Source organism: Eucyclogobius newberryi, unplaced genomic scaffold (assembly GCF_026437365.1).
Source record: "Eucyclogobius newberryi isolate DKJ021-1_F unplaced genomic scaffold, fEucNew1.0.hap1 SCAF_8, whole genome shotgun sequence".
Taxonomy (NCBI): domain Eukaryota; kingdom Metazoa; phylum Chordata; class Actinopteri; order Gobiiformes; family Gobiidae; genus Eucyclogobius; species Eucyclogobius newberryi.
The window spans coordinates 9,803,933-9,816,445 of NW_027316500.1; the positions used below are offsets into that span (position 1 = coordinate 9,803,933).

Here is a 12,513-nt window from a genome sequence, read left to right on the forward strand (position 1 = left end):
GTGTGCCCTTTAAAACGAAACAATACTTTGTTTTAAAATAAAATAAATCTTCCAATGTATGAAGCCTGTTCCAAACCACAGGCTTTCAGTTGCAGAGGATTGACTTCAGACTCAAGACGATCATTGATGATTAGAGATGACAACTGTAATGCTGCGTCCTCTTTCTAAACGAGTTACAGTTGTATTTTTGAAATGAGTTACTGGAAGCTCTGTAACTTCACGTCTCCTTGTAACAAAAGCTATATGTATTTTTTGGCAGAAGTAATTGATTTAGCTTATTTTAAACGTCTTCAGTTGAAGGCTCAAAAATGTTGCCAAAATATATAAACATTATTGACCAGCATTATCATTTATATCTGTTCAAAGTTCACGTCAAGGAGCTTTAACATTTGAGATTAGACTGAAATATGAATCGTTAATACAACTACAGAGTTAGCAGGGTTTTATATATCATAAGATAAGGATAGTTGTTTGCAGCCCTAGTCCACTCTATTTCCTTTACTCCATTGTTTTTTTCTTGTCATTCTTTTGAGCTGCTCTATTTACATCCACTGGAAAATGTCACTACACCACGCTGTCCAGAGAACTGTCAAATCCCTGGTAACTTCCCTGTAGATCAAAACACTGTTGTCCTCACTCGCTCTCCGTTGTTTATAATGTGAAGCCCCACCCCCGGCTCTTCTGTGGTGGGGGCCAAACTGAAAACTTCCTGACTCTGACCTCTCCTTGACTCGACAATAGCTGGATCCTCCTTCTGTGTAAATGGCCTCAGAAGTCGTGTTGGAGGAATGCAGTCGAACACACAGCGGCAGCGCCACTCGGTCAGCCGCTAACGAAGGCCAAAGGAATGAGGAAGAACTGTTGGCCCAGAAAAGCCAGTTCACATAAGTGCAAAGGTCAAAGGGCAAAAGGTCGATCAAGTGATGAAATTACTGCGTCAAATTACATGGGTATCTTTTAAAGTAACCTTAACTTCAACTTTCAAACGCCAGACAACCAGAACAAAGCTAGAAAGAGCAAACAAAAAGTTTAAGTTTTAAGCTGAATTGGTTCTTTAAAGTTTGACAAAGACAAAATATCAACATTTGCTTATTGAAGACAAAAATGTAGATGACTATTGCTTGTATTGACAAATTGTGCTTCCTCATTATAGTCATTGATCAGCACAACTCCTGGTTTTGTCCTTTTCTTCTTCACATCAGATTCTTCAGGGCTGATGGTTCACACAGTTTTTTTTATTTGCAATGTGAAACAAATTTGATTTAAGGGGAAAACATCTGAATTGAGCATAAAGACCAGCAGTGTGAACGTAACTTATGTGTGCAGGATAGTGATTGTGGAAAAGGTGTTATTCTTTAACTAGAACTAAACTAGGGCAGGGTGTTTCAATTTATTGCCTTTAGAATTGGAAAAAGATTGACCAAATTGTTGCATGTTCAAATTGTTGATTTATGCTGGTAAAGGAGTTTTTTTGTTTTGTCATTACAGGCGTTTTAAAAGATTTAGAAAAATCTGGTGGAAGTAAAATGACTAATTTCAATCATGTCCTTTTGTAAATTGACAATACATACAAGAGCGAGGAATAAAAATGTATCCTTTATTATGGCAATACACATTAATATGGAATTGCAGTATATTGTGAATCTCAGTATATTGAAATCACGATACTCTGTGAACGTCTGTGCTGGGGTGTTTTCACTTTATGCACTCCTGTTTAAACTATTCATGTTTTCGTTGTTCATATTTGGATTGCTACATTACTCATTGCTAATGTTGGTGTAGAATTAAACCTTGTCATTAACATTTGATAGTTTACCTAAACTCTATATATGATGGTGTAACTAACCTCGTCTGATGTGTTCTGGTTCAAATGGCACCGCTGTCGACTCAGAAATGCCAAAGCATATTATTACCATCATTTGCATGCCAGTCGTTCAGTACACTGCTGTGGCTTTTTGAATGTAGCTATTTTAGACATCCAACAGCCGTAGTTTTCATAGTCTTAACCATATTCAAATTTAAATCCTGCAGAATTGTTGCAGCTATAGTTCTATTATTTCCACACTTTTGAAACGTTTGATCTATATGACCATGTTGTCCACCGTCCATAATTATTTTTGTTTTATTATTATGTGTCAAAGTATTTGGTATTGAAATGACATCAGCATTTTCTGAGCACTCGAGTCTCAAATGTAGGACAAGACAGGATTATTTAAATATGCAGGAATCGAGAAAACCAAATGGTGAGGAAACACTAACAAAAAGCTCACTGAAGTTGATGTTGTTTATGTTTTATTGCAAAGTAGGTACTGCACAAAACAGGATTACATTACTAGGTATGTGGTAAAACAGGGATATGTGTGACTTTGTAGTGAATAAAAATTACACCATATGGAAAACTATCTTTTTAGCCATGGGTTTATCTGGATCTGTATCGCATCGAACGAGACAAAACCCATATCAATCGCTCTCTACTCGCTTCCTGAATACTCTCATAACTCACAATACTCAGAACAAACACATATATTATTGTTTATAATGAGTTCAGGCTTTACACCAGCGTAGTTGCACGCTCTGTGTTTGGCCTCGGCAGCAGCAGTTGGCGTGAGGGAAGGAGGGTGGGGGGGACAGAGGATCAGACCTTCCCTCACGCTCTGCACGTAGCACGACCATTAAAACACTGCTCCCTCTGGAGGAAGGCCAGGAGTCAAAGTTTACCGCAGTTCACTCCTACATGCTGCCCCGCCCCTCCCTCTCCCTCTCTCTCTTTTGCCCCTCTAAATACACTACAGGAAGCTCTTTGTCAGCGCACATGCCGCTCACAAGCTTCGACTCCTTTACTTGCTTCGATTTTCTTCTATTTTCGCCCTGTTCCTAGGCGACACCCCCTTTGTCGAACTGTGCGTCACGGTCCCAGCGCCACTTCCCACCTCGGAGGCTCTTCCCCACCCGCTCCTCTCTTGTCATATATTGGTTGTTTTCAGCTTTGAAGTGCATTCCAGTGGTAACCTGCATCGCCAACACAATGTGGACTGACGCAAGCTGCCACGGTCAGATAGAGGAAAAGAAGTCTCGGACGTCATATTCTCGTGCAGGCGTTGGCACAAACCAAAAACCAGGCACGCGATGCCAACGTAACGGCAAAACATGACAGGGAATATGGAAATGTCATCCACAGGGTTTAAGTTTGCAATAATAGGGCTGAAATGACGATGAACGTATGGTAATGGAAGAACTGTCACAATAGTTACTGAAGTGACGCATCGTTCAATGTATGAAAGCTGGAATAGTTTTTTTTAGGGCTCAATTTTGTACTCTTTTTCTCTTCACTATTGGAGATTTTGCTTTTTCTTTTGTAGAACCATAAGATATTTGCATTAGAGGGTTGAATAAGTAACATATTTGATTGATTATAGCTACTGATTAAAGTACCAGTGTTTAATTCTTATTTATTTAGTGTTTCATTCTTATTTATTGTTTCATTCTTATGTATTATGTTATATATTTGGAAAAAGTTTACTGGCATTATCCAGCTTTAAGGTTATTTTCCATGTATGTGTCTCCTCAAAAGTGTTATTGTGACAGGACTAGTGACAGTGGCTTACAGAAGTATTCTAACTTTTTCTTACTGAAGAGGGAGATTAAACTGTCCAGTCACTCCCAAGACATGAACAAAGCCACTCCATACTTGCACGTTTCTGTTGTGGTCCATATAATATTAATAGAATATTTGACAAAAATCTCAATGATCTCAATGTACGATGGAAAAAATAATTGTTGACTAAAACTAAGTTAAAATAATTGTTAGTGGCAACCCTAATAGTGAGTAAGTAGCATCTGGAAAAGTACTATACAATACAAAGGCATTCATGTATTATGAGTAATGCAGATATTGTCAAATTAAGATCAACGTTTCTATACAGACCAAAATGCACAGATGCATATGATTACTTACAAATTACACTGTGTTTGTGTTTGAAAATGTTAAATTATAAATTATAGTTTACTATAAAATAATATTATAAATGTGTGACGTTTCAATGCATTTTTGGCTTTGATTATTTCTGATGAAATGAAGCATATTTTAGTCTGACTTAATGAAAAAGAAAATCAAATGATTGGATTTTTAATCAAATAGAATAAAATCAGCAATCAAGATTATTTTGATTAAATAATAATCGTGAATATTCAGGTCACAGTATTTATCGTTATAGTTATAATGATTATGACAATTTATGAAGCAAAATTAAGTCTTTAATTAAATCTATAGTCTAAAAAATTATTTATTTTATCATTCAAAAACTATAGGTCAGGAATTCACTTTGTCAGTAACTGAATAATAAATTATATTGTGTTATTTTTCTCTACAATAATCGTGACACACACATTTGATATCATGATGTGTATTTTTTCTGTATCGCTGCAACTGAAAAATACAGTCGACACATTTGTACTTGGTTCGGGTTGAGGACAGGTTGCAATTCTCAATGTAAAGTTTTCAATAACGTTGCTAGATTATCTTGACGCTGCTGCCTCTTTGTTTGCAATATCACAGCTTAAATGAGGGCTTGAACTCATTTGTCACAAGCAGATGCAAGTGTTTAGTTGATACAACTTGTGATATTTTCTCAGTGTCTCGGGTGTCTGTGTGAGTCCTGGAGGCGCTGTGCTTGTCCCCACTTGTGCCTCCCATCCTCCGGGGGGATCGGCGAGCTGTTTACTCAGGAGGTTTACAGGAGCGCATAGGGGTCTGGTCGGTGCCAACGCACCGGAGGATCATGCAGGTCTTAAAGAAAGGGTGATGGGAAGTGGTTGCGCGGAGCAATATCTATAGTTTATTTCCTTGTTTAACGTTTATAATGGGGCAGCTGTGTTGTGAGCAGCTTTATCGCTCACGGTGCAGGTGAGAGGAAGGCAATGCTCTGTGGTTGTGCCAAAATCCTCTTCTGCAGCAACATCAGGGGACACAAATGTGTTCTGGACACAAATGTGTTCTGGACTAGAAAGAACAGTTTCAGGCTCCTTTTAAGCACTACTTTCCATCAGAGACGGGAGGGAAAATGTATAATATTTAAATTTGATTTTGTTGGTATACAAAATTATATCAAGCATATCATCTATAAATAAAACTATTAAAAATGATAGGAAGAAGTGCTTATTAAGTTTTTAAAAGTACACTTTTTTGTTCATTTAATGGCCCATTCACTTTTTGTGTGACACATTTTAGTACATGGTAATGATCATATCAACAACAATATTCCTTTCACAAGAACCAGATTTTTCATTTCTATTTTTAATGTGATTAAACTTAAGATATCCCAAACTTGTCTTTTATAAAGGCTTGGGACTTGTACAATGACTTGAGACAAGGTTCATACTATGCAGTGCAATGCACTTTGTAAAAATATTTTGTTAATTTATCAGTAATCTTTTTTACAGTGGCTTGCAATTGTATCTGTAACTCGACACACAAAGTGCTACACAATTGTGAAGTGGAAGGAAAATTATACAAGATTTACAGATTTGAAAAAAACTGCAGCGTGCCAAAGTATTCGGTCTTTCTCTGCAATTACAGCTCAGTCTTTTTGGTGTATGTTTTCTACCAGCGTTGCTCATCTACAGACATTTTTGCCCATTCTTCTTTGCAAAACAGCTCAAGCTCAAGAGCATTTGTGAACAGCAGTTTTAAGATCTTGCCACAGATTTTCGATTGAGCTTTTGCAACACATGAATATGTTTAGTTTGAAACTATTGCATTGTAGCTCTGGCTTTATGTTTAGGTTTGATGTTCTGCTGAATGTTTAAGTCTTTGCTGACGCCAACAGGTTTTATTCCAAGATGGCCCTGTATTTGGCTCCATCACTCTTCACTCTTTACTCTGAGCAGTTTCCCCGTCCCTGCTCACCGGGTGTTTAGAGTCATGTGCCATGTTAGTTTTCCACCACAGTGTTTAGCTTTTATGCCGAAACTTTTAATGTTGGTCTGATTAGACCCCAGAGCAATTTCATCCACATGTTTGCTCTGTCCTCCACACGGCTTCTGGTAAAGTGCAAACAGGACTTCTTATGGCTGTTTTTCAGCAATGGCTTCTTCTTGCCCCTCTTATATAAAGGCCACATTTGTGTCGTGCACGTTTAATAGTTGTGCTGTGGACAGATTCCCTGTCCACCTGAGCTGTGGTCACCTTCAGAGTGACCATGGGCCTCTCGGCTCTCTGATCACAGCTCTGCTTCTTCAGATGTATGTTTTGGTGGACGGCCATGTCTTGGTAGGTTTGTACATGTGCCATTCTCTTTCTAGTTCCGGATGATGGATTGAACAGCTTTGTGAGATGTTCAAAGCTTGGGAAATCTTTTTATGAGAAGGACTCTTATTTATACATTAGGTCAACATTCAATCTTTCAGCAATCATCAAGAAACTTCTGACTCAAATTGGTTGCACTCAGAGAAAAGAGGTTGAATACTTTTGCATGCTGCAAGTTAAATTTAGCATCATAAATCATGTACACTTTTCTTTCCACTTCACAATTGTGTGCCACATTGTGTTGCTCAATACAATTTAAATAAGTATGTGGTCGTGACATGACAAAATGTGGAAAAGGTCCAGGGGCACGAACACTTTTTCAAGCCATGGACATTATAATGACCAGTATCGTCCTTCTAGGATCAACAGCCTCTTGTGTAAAAGTGCTGCACCAGATTTTTATGGTCTTAAAATGTGAAAAGCAGAACCAGATTATATTTAGGAAGGGCACTTCCTGCTTTGTGGAGGTTAAAACGTTCTGTAATTAGATGCTGACAGCACACAGCAGTATGATTCTGTTTAACTACCAGAATAATTGATTTAGGTATGGTAGAAATATCAGCTATATCAATGTATTATCTTTTATTGCAATAAGCATTTTTGTGTTTGTTTGTTTACCAGCTTCGGGTATCCATGTGTGAAGCAAAACCAAAGAAGCAAGACACTAAGTTTGTTCAAATTCAATACATAAAGACATACATTCAGAAGTATCTTTGCTATGTTAATTGCATCTGATTGTGAATATTGTTTTTCTGTGTGCAGTGCCAGGTTAAGTGTCTGTAGCTGTGTAAATAATCGTTTTTTAATATGTTTATTTTTCCAGGCGATGGTTGCATGTTACCCGGGAAACGGCACAGGATATGTTCGTCATGTGGACAATCCCAACGGTGACGGGCGCTGCGTCACCTGCATATACTACCTAAACAAAGACTGGGATGTCAAGGTATGTGGAGTCATATGTTTTCAAATAACTACACTTACAATAGCCCTAATGAAACTTAAGTCGTAATGAACAAATTGTTAAGAATTATTTAGGGTTAGGCATTTGTTATCATTTAAGTAGTTACTAAGCCTGAATAATTCTCAATAAACCATTTGTTCATTATGAATGAATGAGAATAAGTTTTAGTTACATGTCTAAACACTGCAGTTGTTCTCATGGAATGTCCTCTGTTCTAAATCAATGCTGGTTTTTGTGTTCCTTTTGAATTCATTCAACTAAAAAGCATTTTATTTTTCACAATATTATCATTTTGTTTTTTTCAATGTTTCCCAGAATTATATTAAATTTTTTTCCACGTCACAATTCCGCGATGCCGCGGATCACACTGCGCTGCTTTGCAGCAGCTCTGTCGGTGTTCACAGTAGAGCAGAGCCCCAGTTCATCTGGGAACACTGTTCTGGCAAAGCACAATCTTAACTTGCTTAAAAGCTTAATTGATGCTCCGTGTGTTTGGAAGTCTGCTTGTTAACGAGAAACATTACGAGCAATGGCACTGGAGGACGGCGTGTTTTTCAGGCTTGGATTGAACGGCCTTCACCTGCTCGAGTGCACGGTTATTGTGCTTCAGCTGTGGGTGTCCCACAGGTTGTGTTCTAAAAGGTGGACTGCAGTCTCTGCTAGACATGTGCATTGACTCATTTCTCTGAATACGAGTCAGATTGTAATAAACACACACCATTTTACAGCTTAACACTCAGAGAATGAGACTCTGCAGTCACCACTGTCCCCTGATGTCTGTGTGAGCTGATTTACCTGTGTCTGCCTCATGTCTGCTCTGCTCCTGCCCTGTGCGAAATAAAAGACTCCGCTGTAGAGACTTCTTCGATTAATCAAGTAATCTATAAATTTTTTACCTACTGTAAACCATTTTTTCAAATGGAATTGAAATCATTTTTTAATAAACGTTATACCGGTTGTTACTGGTACAGTAATAAACTGATAATAAATGAGGAGTTTCTGCTTAAAATAACACATTTTATTCTTTATTTCACTTAAGTTTGTCTCAACATTTCACTTCACAAGTTCAAATGTTCAGGTTTAGTGCATCTGCCACATTTCAGATACTTTAATATTGAGTGTTGAAGCCGTGGAAAGAGAACTGAAGAACAAGGAAACAAACAACATTGATTTAATTGTTAGAATATACAGTATATAAATGACTGATGAACTTGTCAGCAGACTGTGTCGTAAACAGTTACAGTATGAATACATTTGCATTTGTCACATGACTTTGGTCCGTGAGGTCAGAGATGGTTCACCTTGTGTTGTGTTTGAGCTGTAACTCTGCAGCTGTTGTGATGATTCTTCACTGAGGTCGAGTCATTCTGCAGCTTTAGCTCCGTTAAACCTTCACTTTAGCCTCTGTGTCTTGTCTCGTCATCGCAGACTTAACGTTTCACACTCGTGGTCCTCTTTCTCACAACAAAACTCCACTTCCCAGTCACACTCGTAAGTTTAAAACCAGCCGCTCTCTGCTGAGTCTGTTCTGCTTTAATTGCTGCAGGTCTGCGCGGAAACGAGCTCTGTGTGAAACAAGAGCCACAGCCGCTCCATGCGCCACAGATCCACATGATTGAAATATGTAAATTACACAGATCATTGAGGCAATAAAATTATAATTGAAGCTCATTTGTAATCAAATTACTCTATTGTTTTACCCCTACTCAGCTGTATTATTTTTAGTCTGAATATTTCTGTAATTAATTTCATTAAATTGGATGTATTTCAATGCACAGTTTTAACAACATGTGGCACAGGGCACTGCAGCAGGTCAAAGAACGCCAAAAACACTAATCACGTACTGTGCATGTGGCCTAGTGACCAAGCTGCATTTGTTCTTAGTGTTGTAAATAGCAAAGTTAGTTCAGTTTGTGGTTTGTGTTTTTAACATATATATGGAATGATTCCCTTCATCCAGAACAGGTTGATGCAAAAACAGTCTTTCTTTTGCCATTTTATGTGTAGCGCCACCACAAAGAATCACAAGATAAATTCACTTGAAACGTGAACTCATTTTATTTGCCTATTTTAATCCCTTAAATAGTCCAAGCTCAGGCAGCAGATATGTTTTATGCAACGCCATCATCACCGCAGCAACGTCGGAACGCGCTCATCAAACTGCCCCTCGTTTACCGCCACCAGCTTCTCTACGTGCCCTACTTTCACTTGCTCGCCTTTTATCCGCAAGTTAGGTAACTTTCCCCTGCATTATTCACTCTGCAACGCCCTCACATCGCCGTTATTCAGCGCAGCAGTTTGTCCAGCGTCAAGCAGCACGTCCGTTATGTCCTTCCCTCCTTGGCGTGCTGCGCGGCGTCCACGGTGACCACTTTTGAGTCTTTTAAACGAAGCGTGTTGAGGCTGCGTCGTCGATGCGGCTCCTCGGCGGTTTGACGATTCCAGAATGCCGTTGCCTGGATACGGGGGCTGCACGGGGCAAGAGGGTTTTTTTCAGATTGATTGAGTTATCTGCTGAGTTTGCAGCAGTGCGTTACATTTCAGCCGGGTAAATTAGATGTCATTTGGAGGTGAGAAAAACGTCCCGAAAATGTGTTGTGGGAAGTTTTTGAATAAATTGTGCCGAGTCCGTGAGCTATGGATGCAGTCACGCCTTAGGGTGTGTACTTGTGATGAAAATTAAAGGAATAGAGAGGATCACCTTCAAGCACGTAACGCTCTCATTTCCAAGGCCATGTTTAGTGAGACTAGCGGAAATGGCTGAACTCTTTACACTTGGTTTGGATTTTCAGTTGTCGCAATTTCAGTACTAAACAATGGGCTTGATAATGACAAAAACACTCAAGAATTTCCAGTTTCAAAACAAACTTAAAGTACTTTGTGTCTTTGTGTTGCCATGTTGTCTCATACTAGTTCTGATAAAGCTCAAGGTCATCATGAGATTGTTCCCGGAAAGTTAGGAAATGTTAGTGTTGACGATGAATATGTAGTTTCGATGCTAGTTTTGGTATCAATTTTGATACTTTTGATCATAGAAAACCCTAATTTGACCATTGAAAGCCCCTTTAATGATTGAAATGTAAAAATGCCAGATGCAACAAAAGCTTTATAAGAATAATAATGCAGTGTTCTCGTCGGGCTGAGGTTTGAGGATGGCAGTAGGACACCAAAAAATGTCTCTCGATATGGAAAGACAATATGATCGCACTCCGCCACTTAGGAGCGGCGTATCGCGGCGCTCGGGGCTTCCCACTGCCCGCTCGGCGCTGCCCACTGCCCGCTCGGGGCTGCCCACTGCCCGCGCGGTGCTCGGGGCTGCCCGCCGGCACGCGGCAGCATGGCGGCAGCATGGCGGCAGCATGGCGGGTGCATGGCGGGTGCCGGTGATGGCTGCATGGCGGGTGCCGGTGATGGCTGCATGGCGGGTGCCGGCAGCGGCAGCATGGCGGGTGCCGGCGGCTGCAGCATGGCGGGCGCCGGCGGCGGCAGCAGCATGGCGGGCGCCGGCGGCGGCGGCAGCATGGCGGGTGCCGGCGGCATGCGGGTGCCGGCGGCGGCGGCAGCATGGCGGGTGCCGGTGGCGGCAGCATGGCGGGTGCCGGCGGCGGCCTCATGGCGGGTGCCGGCGGCGGCAGCATGGCGGGTGCCGGCGGCGGCAGCATGGCGGGTGCCGGCGGTGGCGGCAGCATGGCGGGTGCCGGCGGTGGCGGCAGCATGGCGGGTGCCGGCGGTGGCGGCAGCATGGCGGGTGCCGGCGGTGGCGGCAGCATGGCGGGTGCCGGTGGTGGCGGCAGCATGGCGGGTGGCGGCAGCATGGCAGGTGCCGGCGGTGGCGGCAGCATGGCGGGTGCCGGCGGTGGCGGCAGCATGGCGGGTGCCGGCGGTGGCGGCAGCATGGCGGGTGCCGGCGGTGGCGGCAGCATGGCGGGTGCCGGCGGCGGCCTCATGGCGGGTGCCGGCGGCGGCCTCATGGCGGGTGCCGGCGGCGGCCTCATGGCGGGTGCCGGCGGCGGCAGCATGGCGGGTGCCGGCGGCGGCCTCATGGCGGGTGCCGGCGGCGGCCTCATGGCGGGTGCCGGCGGCGGCCTCATGGCGGGTGCCGGCGGCGGCAGCATGGCGGGTGCCGGCGGCGGCCTCATGGCGGGTGCCGGCGGCGGCAGCATGGCGGGTGCCGGCGGCGGCCTCATGGCGGGTGCCGGCGGCGGCAGCATGGCGGGTGCCGGCGGCGGCACCCGGCGGCAGCATGGCGGGTGCCGGCGGCGGCAGCATGGCGGGTGCCGGCGGCGGCCTCATGGCGGGTGCCGGCGGCGGCAGCATGGCGGGTGCCGGCGGCGGCAGCATGGCGGGTGCCGGCGGCGGCAGCATGGCGGGTGCCGGCGGTGGCGGCAGCATGGCGGGTGCCGGCGGTGGCGGCAGCATGGCGGGTGCCGGCGGTGGCGGCAGCATGGCGGGTGCCGGCGGTGGCGGCAGCATGGCGGGTGCCGGTGGTGGCGGCAGCATGGCGGGTGGCGGCAGCATGGCAGGTGCCGGCGGTGGCGGCAGCATGGCGGGTGCCGGCGGTGGCGGCAGCATGGCGGGTGCCGGCGGTGGCGGCAGCATGGCGGGTGCCGGCGGTGGCGGCAGCATGGCGGGTGCCGGCGGTGGCGGCAGCATGGCGGGTGCCGGCGGCGGCCTCATGGCGGGTGCCGGCGGCGGCCTCATGGCGGGTGCCGGCGGCGGCCTCATGGCGGGTGCCGGCGGCGGCCTCATGGCGGGTGCCGGCGGCGGCAGCATGGCGGGTGCCGGCGGCGGCCTCATGGCGGGTGCCGGCGGCGGCCTCATGGCGGGTGCCGGCGGCGGCCTCATGGCGGGTGCCGGCGGCGGCAGCATGGCGGGTGCCGGCGGCGGCCTCATGGCGGGTGCCGGCGGCGGCCTCATGGCGGGTGCCGGCGGCGGCAGCATGGCGGGTGCCGGCGGCGGCCTCATGGCGGGTGCCGGCGGCGGCAGCATGGCGGGTGCCGGCGGCGGCCTCATGGCGGGTGCCGGCGGCGGCAGCATGGCGGGTGCCGGCGGCGGCACCCGGCGGCAGCATGGCGGGTGCCGGCGGCGGCAGCATGGCGGGTGCCGGCGGCGGCAGCATGGCGGGTGCCGGCGGCGGCAGCATGGCGGGCCGCCATGCCAAAAGCCCTCAGCGAGAACACTGTAATGTGAATCTTGGCTTCTTAGTATCAAATTGTGATCTAATCTTGTGATGAGCTGCTCATTTTTA

The 12,513-nt window shown here is 45.4% G+C and overlaps 1 protein-coding gene across 4 annotated transcripts in view; it reads left to right on the forward strand.

The window, feature by feature from the left end:
- The window catches only part of egln1a (egl-9 family hypoxia-inducible factor 1a), a 35,251-nt gene that overhangs the window by 17,162 nt on the left and 5,576 nt on the right, over positions 1-12,513 (forward strand). For 3 of the 4 annotated variants that reach the window (XR_011925334.1, XM_072436576.1, XM_072436573.1), the window contains exon 2: positions 7,128-7,247. The exons of the other annotated variant lie outside the window; for it this stretch is intronic. Coding sequence is in view for 2 of the 3 variants with exons in the window: in XM_072436576.1 (XP_072292677.1) it covers positions 7,128-7,247 (120 nt within the window). In the remaining variant the exon portion in view is untranslated. The remainder of the gene's footprint in view (positions 1-7,127; positions 7,248-12,513) is intronic. 4 annotated transcript variants of the gene reach the window in all.